This window comes from Vigna unguiculata, chromosome 11 (genome assembly GCF_004118075.2).
Source record: "Vigna unguiculata cultivar IT97K-499-35 chromosome 11, ASM411807v1, whole genome shotgun sequence".
NCBI classification, from domain to species: Eukaryota; Viridiplantae; Streptophyta; class Magnoliopsida; order Fabales; family Fabaceae; genus Vigna; species Vigna unguiculata.
The window spans coordinates 8,763,651-8,783,705 of NC_040289.1; the positions used below are offsets into that span (position 1 = coordinate 8,763,651).

The 20,055-nt window shown below is 31.0% G+C and overlaps 2 protein-coding genes across 2 annotated transcripts; one reads left to right on the forward strand and one right to left on the reverse strand.

Annotated features, from left to right (window-relative positions):
• Window positions 1–758: 758 nt before the first annotated feature.
• LOC114170507 (transcription factor TCP4-like) lies at window positions 759–3,477 on the forward strand. The gene is made up of 2 exons (XM_028055996.1): window positions 759–2,986; window positions 3,078–3,477. The coding sequence occupies exon 1, from the start codon at window positions 1,792–1,794 to the stop codon at window positions 2,944–2,946; it is 1,155 nt and encodes a 384-aa protein (XP_027911797.1). The 5' UTR covers window positions 759–1,791; the 3' UTR covers window positions 2,947–2,986; window positions 3,078–3,477.
• Window positions 3,478–5,238: 1,761 nt separating this feature from the next.
• LOC114170441 (protein IQ-DOMAIN 1-like) lies at window positions 5,239–10,667 on the reverse strand. Its single transcript, XM_028055916.1, has 6 exons — window positions 10,574–10,667; window positions 10,252–10,337; window positions 9,413–9,589; window positions 8,926–9,195; window positions 8,689–8,802; window positions 5,239–5,846 (listed from the first exon to the last, which is right to left on the reverse strand). Exons 2-6 carry the CDS (start codon window positions 10,324–10,326, stop codon window positions 5,589–5,591), a joined length of 894 nt encoding a protein of 297 aa, XP_027911717.1. The 5' UTR covers window positions 10,327–10,337; window positions 10,574–10,667; the 3' UTR covers window positions 5,239–5,588.
• Between the last annotated feature and the right edge of the window lie 9,388 nt (window positions 10,668–20,055).

Consider the following 20,055-nt stretch of genomic DNA (forward strand, 5'->3'; position numbering starts at 1 on the left):
ATCCCTACATGCAAATATACAAAAATTAAAATTAAAATTTAATTTATGTTTTATTAAATTAAATTAAATTTAATTAAAATTAAAATTGAATTTATATTTTACTAGATTAGATTAAATTTATATTTTATAATATATATATATATATATATATAATTTTATTTAAATTTTATTTTAAAAATTTATAAAATATATTTTTTAAATATTTGAGATTATATCCACAAATATCCATGAAAATATTCGTAAATATATTTTAAATAAATACCTGATTATTAAATAGGTAGGTAACGAATAAAATTTATTATTGCAGATCAAATTACATATATATAATCAATAAATTTTAACCAAAATTTGTTGATTTTATTATATTATCGAGTTATTATTAAAATGACAGTCGGATATATATATATATATATATATATATATATATATATATATATATATATATATATATATATATATATATATATATATATATATACCTGACCGAATCGACTGTTATTTTAATAACAATTCGATAATATAATAAAATCAACAAAGATTAAAATATATCACATACTTTCTTAAAAATGAAAAAAAAGTTTAAGTTAAATTGAATTTCACAAAATCAAGTAAAAAGAAATTTGCGACCATTTAAGATAAAGTTATCTTACTATAGTTTACATGTGATTTGCATGATATTATATGATTATGACGGTGAATAAAAAAAAAAGTAAATGTATTTGAAGTTTTGTTGATGTATTAAAGAAAAAGGGGGGGCGAAATGAAGAAAGTGAAAGTGAAGAGTGAAATGGTGAAAGCGGGAAGAGGATGGAAGATGGAGGAGTTATGGAGATGGAATGAATGAATAGTGTGTAGTGTAGTGTGGTATAAGAACAGCATCTGAAAGAGGGGCAGGGATGCAGTCACGGATATTTAACACCTCCATTCCGACCAAACACTGTCACCTTTACCACTGCCATCAACAACCCCTCCCATAGGCCCAGAATCAATTCCTCTTCCCTATATCTCTTTTCTCTTGTCTCCCTATCAACCATTTTTTTCCAACACCACACCGCTTTCCTTTCCCCAAGACCAACAGGGTATTAACCAACCCAACCGTATTCTGCTTCCACTCTCGTTACTACATTACATAAGCGTAAAAAAAGGACCCAAATTACCAGAGAGAGAGAAAAAGATGGGTTAGGCTCTAAAGAAAACCCTCTTGCTATAACATTCTTGGTTTCGCTTAGTTTTGTTTTGCTTAGTTTAGTTTAGTTTCCTTTGGTTTAGTTTTGTGGTGATGGAAGTGGCAAAATTGAATGGCATGAACTTTTGGAAGAAGCAGAAGCAAGTTTCAGAGATGTGGCAGTTGCACGACCACCAAAGCTGGGAGTGTAAAGAATCATCAACCCATTAGGAATAAGTGCAAAGCTTCGTCAAAAGCTGGAAGAGGAAAATCCCAACACCAACACCACCAAGGGTCTGACTCTGGATCCTCACAGGAATTTCCATCATAATCATCATCGTCGTCATCATCATCATCATCATCTTCTTCAGCTTCAGCATCAGCATCAGCATCAGACTCATCATCAGAATCTGGTGTTCAACACAACCCAGGAAGAAGAAGGAGGAAACCAGCAAGACCAACAACCTCATCCTCTCCGATTTCTACAGCGTCAACATGAAGAACCATCTTACACAGGTTTAGACACGGACCTCTTAAACCCACTTCAACTACCAAAGAAACGCTCTTCTCTCCCTCCTCTTCCACCACCGCCTTCGTCGCTTACTTCAACCGAACATGCGAGAAAGATGGGGGAATCACAGAACCACCATCTCCTTCACCAAGCACCAGCACCGTCGAGATCGGCCATGAGAGCCGCCGGCGGCGGCGGCGGCGAGATCGTGGAGGTGCAAGGCGGCCACATTGTCCGCTCCACCGGCCGGAAGGACCGTCACAGCAAGGTCTGCACTGCCAAAGGCCCCAGAGACCGCCGTGTGCGCCTGGCGGCGCACACCGCCATCCAATTCTACGACGTCCAGGACCGCCTCGGCTATGACCGCCCCAGCAAGGCGGTGGACTGGCTCATAAAAAAAGCCAAGACCGCCATCGACGAGCTTGCGGAGCTCCCGCCATGGAACCCCACGGCCACGTCAATGCAACCGCCGCAGCAGCAGGAAATCGTCCTCCGCCAGAACAAGTCTCTCGCTGTAGAACAAGACCCGACAGCGTTCGGCAGCCGTGGCGAGAGCAACGTTGTCGTCGCCCCTACCAGAGTTCCGGAACAATTCTCTCACCAACAGTTGGAGAGTGAAAATGCTAACATGGGCAACGGCAAGTACAACAGTGGTCCTGGTTTTCTGCCACCGTCTTTGGATACCGATAACATTGCCGAGACAATCAAAACTTTCTTTCCCGTCGAAGCTACCACGACGTCGTATCAGAGTTACCCTCCGGCGCCGCCGGATTTGAGGCAGCAAGATCTGCGTTTGTCGTTGCAGTCCTTTCAGGACCCTATCATGCTTCAGCACCAGCCTCAGAGCCACAACGAGCCGGTGCTATTCGCCGGAACGGCGCTCGGCTTCGATGGCGGTTCCGCCTGGTCGGAGCATCAGCACCACCACTCGGAGGAGCAAAGGTTGCTCTTTGGTGGCAACAGTGGCCATGGCGGTGGGTTTGTGTTCAACACGCCGGCACCGGCGTTTGGCCAATTTTTTTCTCAGAGGGGACCCCTTCAGTCCAGTAACACCCCTTCGGTTCGTGCTTGGATAGACCCTTCGGTCGATCACCACCATCACAACCATCACTACCTCTCGCCGATGATCCACCAGGGCTCCGTCGCCGGCGGCTTCTCCAACGGCGGTGGATTCCCTGGCTTTCGCATTCCAGCACGAATTCAGGGTGAAGAGGAGCACGACGGCGTATCCGACAGGCCGTCCTCTGCTTCCTCTGATTCTCGCCATTGATTTCAAAAACACAAAAGATCCCAACTTTCTTCTTTCCGAGGTTCTCTCTCACGACCCAGTTCTTGAAATCTCAATAGGGTTCCTCCTTTTTCGTTTCTCTTACACAGTATTTTTTGTTGATGTTATTTTAGGGTTTTGCGGGTTACATCGAAGATGATGAAGAGAACATGCTCTTGGAATGGAATATTAGGTTGAATGAATTTTCAAGCTGCAATGGGAATTCAAGAGAGTTGGGTTTGGATCTCTAGATGTGTTGATGTCAATGGCCTATGCCGTGGGAATGAAGAAAATCTGAGACAGACATTCAGGTCTTCGCATTCCTCGGTATTTTGATGTTTTATGTGTTTTTCGTGCTTAATAACTAGGACATGCAGTGCCGTGTTTCTTTGGTTTCATGTGTATTTCATGATTGCTATTGCTATGTTTTTCCCTTTGTTAGTGACTTCGTCATCTCTGTATTTCTTCCGTTTCTACTTTGTTGTAGTGATTTGAAAAACATTCTCACTGAATAAAAGAACTAGCTTGGTCTTAGTTGTTGTATATTTCCTAGTTAGTGCAGACCCAGATGCAGAATAATGGGTTCTCTCCATGACAAAACAGGGTAAAACAAAATAAGCCGACAGAGGAATCTTGCTTCGATTTGTTGGCATGGTAAGTATGAATGTTGTTCTGTTGTTTGAAACGAGAGAAAAAGGATGGTCTTTTATTGGAAGTAATCATATTTTCTCACAACACTTTTTTAAGATTTAATTTTTCTTTCTATTTGTCTATATTGTATCACATCTTTCTTCTAATCCGATGGATGTAGAAAGGGCAGTGAAAAAGAAATGTAGGAACATGATTACTGTTTCATTGATTCCTAAGTTGTTATACGAAGGAAACGAAAGAGGGTTCTCTTTGCATTAGAATGATTGTTGTTTTGTTCCTTTTTTTACTACTTTCTCGTGCAACCATCCACCCGTCACTAGACACTAGCTTCCTGATCTTCAAAAACAATTGGAAAGAAATCTACAGCTCCATCACACCTTTCTCTTTCTTGCTTCGAATTTGGGAGCATTTGACTGAGAAGTCATTGTCGATGAACAGTAGATAAAACTGTTGACAAAGGAGAAAGGGTTGCGTGAAGCCGATTTTGATTCCGAGCTTGGTAAAAAGGCAAATATCCTAAATTCAGCATGGTTTGCTGCTTTTCCTTTCACATGTCATAATTGTGGTTCTTGAGCTAGTTTAGTATGCTATGACTGCGACCCAAAGCTTGATTAGGAATATAAAAGTTAACGTGATAAAGGAAAAAATATCCGCAAGTCATCTTTGATGACCCACTCACCTACCAGCTTAGTTAATGCAGAGAGTGAGTGAGGTTTGAAATGAAAAAGAGAAGCTTTAAATTGTAGTGGCATGAATGGTTTTCTACCATCCGATTTTGAACCACACATCTTTCCTTCTAGAAAAATATCAGGTGCTTTCTTTTGGGTTTTCAGCCTTACAACAGTAACATGAGGTAATGGCAGAAGTCCATCATGACTCATGATTTGAGTAGTTAAATCCCAATAGCTAAGAACAAGTGGGAAAAGTAAAAAACAACATCTGCAGGGGGAGCCATGAAAAGGAGAGGGTGATTGATGAGCACAACCAAGCTCAATTATGAAACACTTCGCTCTCATGGGTACCACTAAAGTGTCATACTTCTACACCTGTCTGTGGTCCCCTACCTTGCAACCAAGCAAATCTCACAACCTCAAAGATCTTTCCTACTGTTTTTAACTTCCCAATCCTCTTCTTCTTCTTCTCCATGAGGGAAAAATCTTAACGGTAAAAGTTAAAAAAGAAGGTAAAAGAGGCTGTGAATTCAACTTTTTTTTTTTGACGGATAACGAGTTTGAAAGATAAGAGGAGAGAGATTTTGAGTTCAATTCTTTGTGAACAAAATACTGACCATTAACATTTGAAATCAATTATTTTTGTTGTTAGTGCGGCTGTTAAATAAGATTACACAAAAAACAACATTGTAGTGTGGGTCATGGACTCATCGTACATCATACAACTCAGGTTACTATGTGTGGAAAGTGGCAAGTATTTAATGAATATGACACCACAAAGGTTCACCGCCATGTTTCTTAAATTAAACCAGTGGAAATCATCATCCAATGATATTAAATTAATGCACAAGGGACTTAATTACGCCACTCCAAATAAGAGAAACAACAGGTATCTGACATGAGATGAAAGATGATACTTTTCTAGTTCATTTTGGTTTAATGAGTAATTGAAAGGATGGTCACTGAAATATGACAATCGGGTATTTTATCTTCTAAGAAAAAGATAAACTTTATCTGATCTAAGGCGTGTATCAGTAGTATTATGACCGTAGAGTTTGTTTTCGCCAATATTCAAATCTGTGTTACCTTCAAACAAGCTTCTCACAATAGTCCGACAATGTAATTTTAACCTAAGACAAAGGTTTTGAAAACTGCATCAAGATCATGTTTCTCTCATCACTTTAAAGTTCATTGCTATGAATTTTGACATTTCAGTTATGCTGATACTTTAAAATTCATTAATCATACACAATGAAATGGTGGATAGAAAAAAAAAAAAATGGTGATAAGGATTGGCATAGATGACAGAGGAGACAGCGTGGTTTATTTGGCTAGATTGTTGTTAGACAGATCTGGAGTGTTGTTTTCTTTCCCTTTCGGAGTTTCCTTTGTATTTGACAACTCAGGAATAGAGAATGGGACTTTGGTGTCAGTGGTTTTCTTTGTGATGGGGTCAGGAAAACGAAGCCGGATTTGCCACGGACGAACTGCTACCCACCTCTCCTTCCAACTCCAACCCCAGCTTTCTTTGCCAACGCAGTAGATAGCCTGGCCCAAATACTGCCTGCAATTGGGCCTCCACTGAAATATGGTCACACCAGTGGGGTCAATTTTTTTTATTTTTGATAAAGGACAACAAAAATGTTTGACTTTTTAATATAAAGAGAGAGAAAAAAAAAAATGGATGAAAACAACTAACATAACGAAATGATTTTTTGACTACTAAATTTTGACAACTTTCTCTTACAACTTTATCATTTTTTAAGTGATTTTTCATTTTTTCATTTTTTTATTCTTAATATTTTAAAATCACTTAGAAGAAGCCACCTCATGTTATAAGAGAAAATTGTCAAAATTTAGTAGTTAAAATATCATTATTCTTAAATAAAGCTCGAGCAATTTAAAAATTTAGATCTAGTTCCTGAAAGAAACATGCGTATGTTGGATTTTTGTAAAGGAAAAATTTGGGAGATTTCCCATTCTGGGATATAAATTTTCCATGTTTATCTTGGAGGACTATTTTTGGGGTTTTATTAAGAAATTTGAAATCTATAAATGTAATAATAGCAAAAATGAAGAATTGCGTTTAGATAGATGGTGATTGATAATTTTTAATTAGGAACGTTGTATTTGACGTTTTGTTTTTTATTTATTTATGTAAGACTCCTTTGACTTTTTAGTGTAAACGATGAATGTTATTAATTCTTTTGTATTTTTTTAGAATTTGCAAGCATATATACTATTTATAGACCACAAATTTTCAAAATGAGCGCAATCTCATATTTGGAAGGCTGAGTAGGATTTGGACAAACCTATTATCTAATCTACTTATAGGGTTAGATGGGGTTGGATCAAGATTTTAAATTTTTTTCTCTTTTTATTAAAAAATTATAATTTTTTAATGTCAACACAATTTTAGGAAAACTTACTTTAGGGATTCAATTAATTTGTTGAAATTAATTCAGGGCATGAAATGAAAGACAAAATACAATTTCTCAACAAGTATAAGAGTAAGTTTTAAAATGTATTTCAAGTCAATCATATGTAGGGATGTCAAAAAAATCCGTACTCGTAATGAGTAGAAAATAGATATTAAAAATGGATACTCGTTATCCGCGGATACGGGTATTTTTGATACTCGTATGTTAACGAGGCGGGTACGGGTATCATAATATCCGTACCCGTGGATACCCGTATCCGCTAAACTTCCACCCCTTAACATTTTTCTCTTTCCTTTTTTTGAAATTGGGCATATACATCAAACCTTATCTAGACAATGACATTTATGGTATGCTTGTTGTCAAATGATGGAATCAAAATAAGAATACTTGACATGTAATAATTGAGGTTTATTATGTTTATTATTTGCTTATTTTGTTTATTTTTCAGGAACCAGTAGGAGAAAATGAGTTTGTTGATCAAAGCACTAATTAAAGAATTTCTATTGTGTTGAACGTCATTTTATATTTTTTTTTACAATTATTTGGACTTGTATGAACTTGAATTTATTTGAATTTTATTTAAAATTTATGACAGTGATGTATTTTATTGTATTTTATTTGAATTTATGATTAAATATTTATTTTTTAAATAATTTTACAAATATCCGCGGGTACCCATGGATATGAAAAAAATAGGCGGATACCCGCATAATGGATACCCAACGAATATAGGTACGATTACGGGACATATATTTATCCCGCGGATAGGATACGAGAGAACTACTACCCGTACCCTACCCATTGACATCCCTAATCATATGTTTATTTTTTCCTACACTTCCCATTTTTCCTAAATTATCTCTCGTTAAAATTATAATAAAAAGATAAAATGTTTATCGGCACCTCTTTAGTTTTTTATCATATTATGGAATATAATTCCGGATCCGAAAAATATATTTAGAATTCTATAAACCAAAATATATTAGAAAACTTACATTTTAAATTGCGTAATTTAGAATATATTTTTGAATCTAAAATTATATTATGGACTATCCAATCCCGATTTATATTTTGAATTTTATTGTTCAAAATATATAGAAAATCAAAGTGATGCAGAGATACATTTTACCTTTCTATTACAACTGAAATGAAGGGTAATTTAGGATTTATAAGTATTATGGGGTGCAGGAAGAAAAAAGGAGGTGTAGGATGAAATAACCCCTCCGTATTAGCCTGTTGCTCAACTTAATGGATTTATAGTTTGGTTTGGGTCAGTTTTGATCCAATAGTAAATTAAACTTAATCCAATCTAATTAAGTTGGATTTGTTCAGGTCGAGTCATGAGATAATCTGATTCAATAGGTAAGTAAAACTGAAAAACATTGTAATGTATTTTAATTTAAATTAAGAATGATTCAACTTTAAGTTTACTAAGACAATAGTTTTACCACATCTTTCACATTGTATGTCTTAAAAGTTAAATTTCTTTTAAAGACAAAATTATGAAAATAATGTCATATTTTAAAAAAAAGTTAAATATGTTTTTGTCCTTTCACAAGTGAAATTTGAAATTAGTCCCTCTTTGAAACTTTGGATCAATTTAGTTCTTCATCTCTCGAAATACGTGGATTTAGTCATTTTAACCAAATTTTATTAAGTTTATTTGATGTTTCAAACGCGTTTGATAATAGTATTTGACTTAACATTAAAGCGAAAATGTGTCAAACAATACAAATAGAATCCTGAAATGCGTTTGAAACATCAAATAAATTTAACAAAATTGAGTTAAAATGACTAAATCTACGTATTTCTAAAGATTATTAGTGCTAAATTACGTATTTCTAAAGATTATTAGTGCTAAATTGGTTCAAAATTTTAAAGATGAACTAATTCTAAATTTTACCGAAATTGAAAAGACTAAAAACATATTTCATAAGTGTGGTGGTGATTGATGGTAACAATGAACGTGTAAATTTGTGTACCTGATGAGAGAAGGCATATGCCAGAGCTCGCTCTCGTTTGACTGCTGCTTCTTCCCTCTGATGAATCCTGGAAAGTATATCTTCCATTGTGTCAGAACCTCCACACCATCCCACCTGCCATACATTAATTACCAACAAAACATATTTTCTTGATGAATCAAAATGACATGATTTGTTCAATACTTTTAGTTAACAAAAGTTGAAAGCAAGAAACATCATGTGACAGTAGTAATGTACCTGAAGCTCATGAATCTTAGCTGCAAGTTTCAACTGGTTTTCTAGTTTCTTTTGCTTAATCCTTGCTTCTGTTAGCATATAGAGTCTGCGAGCTTTGATCTGATCCTGTATTCTGCTCCATGTATGTATGTAGTTTAGTGCACTTATTGTCTGTTCTTTGGCCATGTGATGCTGAATTGCAGCCTCAAGTTTCACTGCTACCTTCGACGCTGCAATGTTTTTAGTGTAGTTTAGTGCAGTCTCCCTTAGATTCTGCAATGTTCTTCTTGCCTGCATACACAAAAAAGAGGGCTTAATAAAATTTAGGCTTAAGATGGAAGAAAAATATGTTCATAAGATGGTGCCAATCATTGATTTGAACAGTGTTGTGCAGATTTGATTTTTTCCTACTATTTGTACGTGGAAATTATATTATAATCTACAATTTTTTATAATAGTTTAGTAACTGAAAAATATATTTAATCTAAATTTTAAATGAATTAAGTACCAGAAATGCACGAAATGCATTTTGAATTCGAGTAGCAGCAATATCTTCTATGAAGCTGGTGGGAACTGTCCTTTCTAGTACCTCCGAACCTTCACTAGGAATGTTATTTGACTCTTCACAAGTTTCGTCTTGTTTCTCTTCAGAGGACTCATCTGGTTTTTCAGGGGTGGATTGCACCTACTCAAAATTGTGCCAGAGAGAATTCAAAACCAACACATGTAGCAAGAATGGTACGTTGGAAATTCCACCTCTAATTATCGTAAGAATTATTCCCGCTTATATATTATTATAAATACTTTAATTAGATTTCATTTACTGTTTTAAGAATTAAACTTTAATATTAACTTAATCTTACTTATTAAATTTTATAAGATATACATATTAAGTTTAAAATTTAATCCTACAAAATTAAATATTTATTAAATATACGTATCAAAAGTAAGAGTAAATATTTATAAAAGACCAAAACATAGTGGTGGTATGATAACCTAATAACAAATAATAAATCATCTTAAATAATAAACTTTAAATTTAATTTAATACTACAAAACCAAATATTTATAGAATATATAAACGAAATGAGACTCGATATTTATAGGACTTAATCCTACAAAAATAAATATTTATAATATACATTTCAAATATCAAACTAGATATTTATGACTACTATGGTAAGAATCCGATAGTAAATAATATGATAGATCTAATAAATTATAAATTAAATTAAAAAGTAAATTTTAAATTTATTTATATATTATAAATTTATTTTATCTACAGTGAATTCTTGGTTAACAAACTCTTACAAAATATGACATGGTATGTGACAGAAATCAAATAACCTTAGCTTGGTCCGATTTATCTTCCTTCCGTTTCTTCAATTTAACAATTCTCTTAAACCATTTCTTTGGACTCATAATTTCTACACCTGCAAAGAACATTCCATCATGATTGCTGATCCTCATGCATAAACTCATAGGGTTTTTTTTAATCGATTTATTCCAACATCATTTTTCAGAAAAATGCACAAGCTAGTCATATTTCCTGGAAGAAAATAATAATCCCTAATCCTTGTACAAATTGATAAACTAAAGCAACAAGAAGAAGAACATGCAGAACTAAACAGAAAGATGAAAAATAATAGAAAGAGTAAAGAGAACATACAAATATGAGAAGCAAAAGACACAAACAAAGAAAAGGTTGCTTAGAGAGGATGAAAGGTGGAGAAGTAGTTTATATAACACTTGTTTCATTCAAGACAAACCGCAGAAAAAGAGAGGAGTTCTTAGCAAAGTGACAAAGCAACCACAGTGAAGAAGATGTTTAATCTCTTGGAAGATGAAGAGTCTCCAGAAAGGTAACAGAAGGTAGTCACATACATCCAATGTTTATTTTCTGAAAATGAACTCACAATCATATATAAGTAACAAAAAGTTAAAGATATGCTTTGCCTTGTCACTATTCAATAACATATTTCCTTCTTTTTATACTATAATAATTACCTAGTATATCTACTATAGTTTCATTAATTATTAATATCGATGATGAGGCCTCATATGGCATATATCTTTAGTTTTCTTTTTCTTTCAATATAAATTTTTACAAAAGGCGATCTCATAACAATATATGAGTAAACAATAAGTATTAATATATTTTGTTTTTATACAATAAAAAAATTACAATCTTATTACAGAAAATAAAAATCCAACAAAATTTGTTTAAACTCCGTTAATGAGAACTTATTAAATATGTATTTGGTTTTTAATAACACCGGTGTATTTTGACAGAGTATTTTAATGAAGTAATTATTTTTTTAAAAATTTAGGTTTTCTTTGTCACAAAATATATTTTTTGATAGAAAAATTAAAAAGCATTTAAAATAAAACTTTTTTTGAAAGCATTTCAATTAGCTAGCAGAAATTTAAATATCTGTTATGAATTAATGATTGTCCATTGATTTGATACATTTACTCATATGATTCATTACTCTTTATGGTAGATATCTGTATTAACTAAGTTGATTTGTTTCCTTTATGGATTACATATTGTATCTATAAATAGGACTCTTCCTATCAATAATAAGACACAGATGAGTTGCTCCCTATTATCTCATTCTCTATTCTCTCTTGTTTTTCTCTTCTCTATTATCTGTCGTCATTCTCTATGTTATTCACTTTATTTCATAACACGTTATCAGCACAATGTTCCAACCAATTGAGGACTAGTGAAAGCTTTTTCTCTATAACGACAGTGTTATGCGTGTCTTAATTCAGGCTCTTTCTAATCCTTTCTCAAATTATAATTTCACCTTATATTCTTCCTCTTGCGATAAGAATTGTTTAACTTTATCAATTTTCATCTCCGTCTTATTATTTTTATTTTTATTATGACGGTGATTATTATTATTATTATTATTAATATTATTATTTTATCTGCTAGTTCTAAACACACAAAATGTTACAAAATTTGGATTTGTGACCCTTGATATTACAAGGAAGAATTCCTTATATTGGATTTTAAATGTTGAAATATATTTAGAAGCAATGGATATTGAGATACCATTCAATAAAGAAATAAAGCATCCAAGCAACATGACAAAAATATTGTGAAAAGAGATTTCACAAATATTATGAATTTATTTCATGCCTATGTATGGCTGGCTGGATAAAGCAATAAAGCTTTTGATGAAAAATCATGAGATTCGCCTAATATGCTTCATTCCCAGAAGTGAATGCAGCAATAAATATTATGAATTTATTTCATTACTTCATGCCTTTGTATGGCTGAACAAAGCAATGAGCTTTTGATAGAAAATCAAGAAACCTGTCCAAATTGGTTCTGCTCCATTCCCAGAAGTGAATGCCGCAACATTTGATTTATATTTTCATGATCGTGATCATGATATTGATTATGGACATGGTTATAAAGAAAATTTCAAAGACACATTTTGTCACCAGAAGTGGCACGATAATGTGAAAAAAGGAAAAGGAAAATGTGAAAATATTGACAAAAAGATGAAGGTATATATTATTGTACACCAGAGCATCTTACAAATAATGAGAAGAACATACAAAGACATTTTGCTTATGAAGATGATGATTCTGATTATGGCCATATGGATGCTACTCATCTTAATATTGTTATTTTCTTTGCTAAAGCAAATGAAAGCATTGATCACCTAATTGATTATGAGAGTGTTGAAAAAAAAAATCTCATATTGATATTTACGTTTATATGAAAAACGAATGTTTTGCACTAGTACCAAAAGATATGCGTCTTATTGATAGTACAACAACTTATACAATTCTCAAGAGTAATAAATTTTTCTCTTGTTTGATAATGTGAGACATCGATGTTAGTATTATTTATAATACTACAAATATATTTGAAGACTCTAAAAGAGCTACTATACTTCTACCAAGAAGTTGAATAGAAACTTATTAAGTTTCAATGATATTTGTCTGAATGGATATTATATGGAGACAAACAATGAAAAAGATATGAAATATCTTTATATCTCTATGATTGAGTTGAAAAAGAAAGTGTATTGGAGAAATTATCAACATTCTCTTATAGTTTGTACTACAAGTTTATTAGTACAATTTAAATGCATGTCATGGTAAACCAGAAGTTTACAAATCAAAATGATTGCCTTGTTTGACATGATCATTTATTATGATGCGAAAAAAAAAGGGTTGAAAAACTCATGTGAACACGTTTGAAGCGTGGTAGACCTATTGGTTCCAAAGATAAAAACTCTTGAATGAGAAAGGGGGCTAATATGCAAAATAACCTAATCGAAAAGGTTGAAATCCCAAAAGATTCATTTGACATAATTAATGGTTCGGTTCAAGAAGAACCTCAAGTACCTGAAATGGTTGAAAATGATGAGATCTCAATAAATTATGTCATGAATCATATAATATGGAACCAAAATAAAGTTAACATTGACGAAACTTTTACTTATAACATAGCGATGAATGCTATGAATGACAATGAAGTTCAATAAGCAATGATCATTGAAGATTGTCGGCAAAGAAAAGATTGGCCAAAATGAAAATATGCAAAGAAGCATAATTATATTTGTTTGCTAAACGAAAGGTTTTTGAACATATAGTTCGCACACCTGAAGTTATGAAACCCGTTGGGTACATATGAATTTTTGCGCAAAAATCAAATTAAGAATGATGAAATTGTTAGATACAAAGCACAATTGGTTGCTAAAGGTTGTTCACAAAACCTTGTATTGATTTGTGAAAAAAACATATTCACTAGTATTGGATGCAACAACATTGCAATATTCAATTATCCTAGTTGCACAACAAGGTTTGCATTTACATCTAATGGATGATGTTACAACCTATTCGTACGATTCTTTTGAGAATCATATTTATATGAAAATTCCTGAAGGATTTTATTTGCCCAACAAGACAAATTCTTAAGAGGGTTATTCAATAAAATTGAACATGCTCTTTTATTGATTAAAGAAATCAAGACGTGTGTGGCATAACCGTCTTATTGAGTACTTATTAAAAGAAGGATATAAAAAATGATCTTATTTGATCTTGTATTTATATGAAAAGATCCAAATAATGAATTTGCCATAATTATTGTTTATGTAGATGACATAAACGTCGTTGAAACTACTAATAAGCTCATAAGGCAATTGAAAGAATTTGAGATGAATGATCTTTGAAGGGCAAAATCTTGTTTGAAATTAGAAATTGAGTATTTAAATAAAAGTATTTTTATACGTCAAGAGGCTTATATGATTAAGGTGCTTAAAATGTTCTAAATGGACAAGTCATGTTCATTATGCACTCCAATAGTTGTGAGGTCGTTAGATGTTGATAAAGACTCTTCTTAGACCTCAAGAAAATGATGAAAATCTTTTTGGTCTAGAAGCACCATATCTTAGTGTCATAGAAACACTAATGTATCTTGCGAATTATACTCGATCTAATATTGCATTTGCTATAAATTTGTTAAGCAAGATATAGTTCTTCAACTACAAGAAGAAAATGGTTTGGAGTAAAACATATACTTCGTTACTTTAAGGGTACTACGAATATATTCCATCCAAATGATTCAAATTCAGACCAATGGGTTATGGATATGCATGTTATTTTACATATTCTTACAATGTCACAATGGTTGATCACAAACAAGATGTTTGTTCAAATGTGGTAGCACAATGGTTTCATTAAGGTATATGAAACAAACCATAGTAGCAACATCGTCTAATCATACAAAATCACGAGGAAAGTTGTGAATATGTTTGGTTAAGGTTTATAATTTAACATGTGCAAGAAACTTATGACTATCCCCGAGAAAGATGGAATCAACAACCATATATGAAGACAATAGTATATTGTTCAATTGAAAGGATGATATAGATATCCAAAAATTCGTTCATCTGAAAATATGACAAGTCTATTTGTAAAGTTTTTGCCAAGAAAAACTTTTGAGCAAATGACTTACAAATTCGGACTCTGTCACCTTAATGATGTAAGTTTACATGAGGGGGAGAAATAGAATATGTGATAAACAATATTGTATTAAAGAATACAGAATGTTGTACTCTTTTTCCTTCACTAGGTTTTTTTTATCCCAAAGGGTTTTTCCTAGTAAGGTTTTAACGAGGCACATTCTTTATCAATGGACACTCAAGGGGGAGTGTTATGAATTAATGATTGTCCATTGATTTGATACATTTACTCATATGATTCATTACTCTTTATGGTAGATATTTGTATTAACTAAGTTGATTTGTTTCCTTTATGGATTACATATTGTATCTATAAATAGGACTCTTCCTATCAATAATAAGACACAGATGAGTTGCTCCCTATTATCTCATTCTCTATTCTCTCTTGTTTTTTCTCTTCTCTATTATCTGTCGTCATTCTCTATGTTATTCACTTTATTTCATAACAATATCATCAAAATAAGTGGAATTTGAAATTCTTTTAAGTGTGGAGGTTAACTTTGTGATGTTAGAGTGAGTCATCTTCCAGTGTCACCTTCCATAAATGTCGTCACATAATATTTGTTACAAAAGACCGTGATGACGAAATCTTTTTCAAATATTTATTGTATTTTAAAAAAATAGTTTTTAAATTTAATTAAGATTATAAAATAAAAAAATTAAAAAAATTAAAAAATATTAAACATATAAATGAAAAATTATAAAAACAAAATTAAATATTAAAAAATATAAATTACAAAAATTAAAAAATTACAAAACTATAAAAATATGTAATTTCATAATTACAAAATTATAAAATATACAACTATAATTTTTATTTTATAATTTTATAGTTTTATAATTTTATAATTTTATAGTTTTATAATTTATAATTATAAAATTATAAAATTACAAAAAAATAGAAATTATATTTTTATATTTTATAATTTCGTAATTATGAAATTATATATTTTTCATAATTTTATAATATTTGTAATTTTATATTTTATATTTTTTAATTTTTAATTTTATAATTTTGTTTTCATAATTTTACAGTTATGTTTTATATTTTTGTAAAGTTGTATTTTTTTATTTTTTTAATGTTATAATTTATAATTTTAATTAAATTTAAAACAATTTTCGTTAGATACACTAAATATTCAGAAAAGATCTTAGCATCACACTACATCAAATTTACAGATTAGCGATGAAATAATCTCTAGTTAATCCCTCACTGATTCCTCGCAAAACTATTTAAGAAGGAATAGTGAGAAATAGTGAGATACTGAATCATAGCTAAAGTATAGGTAGTTAAGTTGCTAGGGAACTACTTCGTAGCTAATCCCTAGCAAAATGGTTGTAGGAAATCCCTAACAAACTAGTTGTAACAAATTCCTAGCTAATCCCTAGCAAACTAGTTGTAGCAAATCCCTAGCTAATCCCTAACAAACTAGTTATAGCAAATTCTTAGTTAATACCTAGCAAAATGTTTGTAGCAAATCCCTAGCTTATCCTTAACAAACTAATTGTAGCAAATCCTTAGCTAATCCTTAGCATACTAGTTGTAGCAAATCCTTTGTTAATCCATAGCAAATTTTTTTGTAGCAAATCCCTAACAACATTTTTGTAGCAAATCCCTAGTCAGTGGCGAAGCTTTATTGTGGCAGGGAGGGGCCATGGCCCCTCCTTAATTTTTATTTTTTTTATATTATATATATATATATTAATTATTTTCATTTTGTTAATTTTTTAAATTATATTTAATATATATTTAAAATTGATAGAAGTTAAATTAGGTATCTTTCTATTTATTTTATAAGACATAATATTTAATGTTAATAAATAATAAAACATAAAATCAAATGTAATAAGGAATAAAAATATTTATTAAGATATTTTTATTTTCTTTCTCATTTTATTTTTAAATTTTTCACAACTTATTATGATTTTACACTCTCACATGTTCTTTTTCTGTTTTGAAAAAAAAAAAAACAGTTAAATACAAATTTATTATTTTTGCTTTCATTTCTCATTTGTTCTTTTTGTTCATGAAGAAAAAAGGTAATTCTCTTATATCATTTAATACTTAAATATTTGTTCAATAGTTAACATTATTTTTTACCACATGAGCCTTATGTTCATTTTTTGTATGATTATGGGAGAAAAATGATTGTACGATGTGTTTTTTCATAACTATCTTTAAATTGAAACTTGATTGTCATTTATTTTTTTTTCTTTTAGTAACTCTTAATTTTTAATTTTTTAATTAAATTATGATAAATTATTTTTTAATCTTAAACTTAAAAAAGAAATAGATATATTGATGAAGAATAGAAGAATATATTTATTGTTTAAAGTGATAAAAAGAAAGTTTTTCGTGACGATAAAAACAATTCAAATTCAATATCTTATCTTTACGTATCCTGAATCATGATACATATGATCATATTGTTCAATTAGAGGAACATGCTTTATATTAATTCTTTGGAACATGTTTATATTTACATTGAAAAATAAATAATTAAAAATTTTAGTTTTGATTGAATTATTGATGAGTTAAAAAATATGAAAGAACGAAGGACAATTCTTTGTATATGTGTGATTTCTTGTGTAGGTACGATTATACTAAATTATTTATTTACTTTTATTTTTATTTTTATTCTATTAATGACAATAATTAAATATATAAATTTTGAATTTTGAGTATATTATGTTGGCTCCCCCAAAATTATTGGTCAAGATTTGCCATTGTCCCTAGTAAACTATTTGTAATGAATTCCTAGTTAAACCCTCGCTAATTCCTCGCCAATTGTAATACTTTATCAAGCCAAAATATTTCATGCTCTGATTATTTTTGTACCTTATAAATTGCATTAAATTATCAACATTATGTACAAATATAATAAATCATGCCAACCAATTTATGAAACATGTCAAATTTTACGACATTCACAATAGTCAAAGTCAAGAACATAATGAAAGTTTTTAAGCATCACAAATAGAACATTTGTCAACATACATGATTAAAATTAAAGCAAAAAACAATATCATCTTCATATTGCATCCTGTTACATCTGCAATTGTTGGGTCTCTAGTAGTTATTCAAATGAAATCATCAACTCCATTTCTAAATTCATCACTTATCATGCCAGATCGATCCTTCCTTTGCAACATCCATGTTCTATTAGGTCTCATGACTAGTAACTAGTTTGATACATTAAAACAATAATTATTTCAATTAAGCTAGCAATTAAAACAAATTGAATACCTTACCCTTCCCACATTTAACTCTTCCACGAAAATGGTACCACATTCTTGAAAAGATAAAGAAGAAGTGAAACTAGCTACAAATGGAATACCATTGACCAAATCATGAAATATAATGATAGAAATGTTTAGTTTGATTATTTATCAATGATAGAACTACATTAGAAGGATTATTTTCCACTTTCCTAAATAGGAGAATAGGTTCTCTAACCTTGTTCCTCAATCTTCCCCTAAATGAACAAGTACATGTGGATGAATATCAACAACAAATAGCCACCGAAAGTTCTGAAACCTTTGTTGCAACAATATAACAAAGAAACAAAGATTAAGAAACTAAAATTCCCTTTCACATCTAAATTAACTTTTAAGCAAAAAGGATTAAATTGATCAACAAAATTCATTATCAAACATTCATTATCATACCTTTTGTAGCTTTTTCCTACTTACTAATACTAAAAAATTTGTATGTATATTCTACATTATTCTACAATATTGGTCTGATGTGTTTTTCTTAAGAAAGGTAGAAGATCAGAAATAGTATTTTTCTTCAAACTGGCCATGATCACAACATTTAATTTACAAATTCAAACACCCTTTCCACTTAAAAGGAGATTAGTTGTGGCACCAAACATTACACAGGCAAATCAATATACTGCTAGAGAAATATAACATTCAAAACATGGTTTTAATGTTTGATGATTGCCTTATCGAATGATGTAAAAAAGAATTGATGGGGAGATAATAGAAGTTAGGAAGATTGTTGTTTATGGTGACTAAATAGAGTGAAATTCTTTGCTTATATATAATGATGCAAAGAAGAATTGATCAGGGTCTCCTGTAACAAAATATTATGGGGCGACATTTATGAAGAGTAATAGTGTAAGTGCCACATCACAAAGTATTTAACAGCTACACTTAACACTTAACTATAGGGTCTCAGTTGAAAAGTTTTAAAATTTTAAGGACCTAATAGAGCACAAAAATTTATTAGAGATTCAATTGAAAGTTTTCACAATTTATCAGAGACTCAAAACATAATTAGGCCTAAAATAAATATTGTTAAAATGACATTTATCTCACAAGAAGTTCAATTTCTTTATCCAAACATGAAATTGAAAAGGTATTTTAATTTCTTTATCCAAACAAATTATTTACAAAATGAAGAGAATTTAATTACATGCAATTCAAATACAATGCATTTCAATTTCTCAACCTTGTTGAAATGTTTCATCCAAACACAAGGTGAAGGTATTATAAAAATTTTAGTATTTGTTATGTGCTTTCTAAATTTATGTTGTTTAGTGATTTTTCTCTAAGAGAGGTGAATTGGTTTCTTAATAAAAATTGTTTTAAAATTTTTCCTTTTAAAATTAGAGTTACAATAAAATCATTTCCTTTATTTTAACTTAGCAACTCCAACAGTAAAATAAAGAGAATAGAGAAAGAAAAAATTACACAATTTATTTCATAGGGTTCAAATCAAAAGATTTTTCGTCTAGTTGTTAATTACTTTTAAGTGAAAGATTAACTAAATACTAAAATAAACTGAGATTACAAATAGGAATAGAATAATTTAGGAAAGAAAACAAATTTAATACCTACACTAGGTTTTTTCAAAACTTGTGACAAAGCTAATTTTCGCAATCTAGCTTCTATTCTTGAAAACATGGAGCTTTGCTTAATTTATAGAAGAAATCTTGCTATGGAAAAAGATCATTTTGAAATTTGGATAACATGTGAAAAGTCAAGTTACAACTACCATTAATCGATTATTGCAAGCAATAATCGATTATTCCTAAAGTATTTCTCGAAAATATTTTTTCTCTACAATGAATGATTATCATAAGTGATAATCGATTATCACCGTATAAAAATATTTTTTTCACTGCTTAAGTGTTTCAGTTGCTACTTA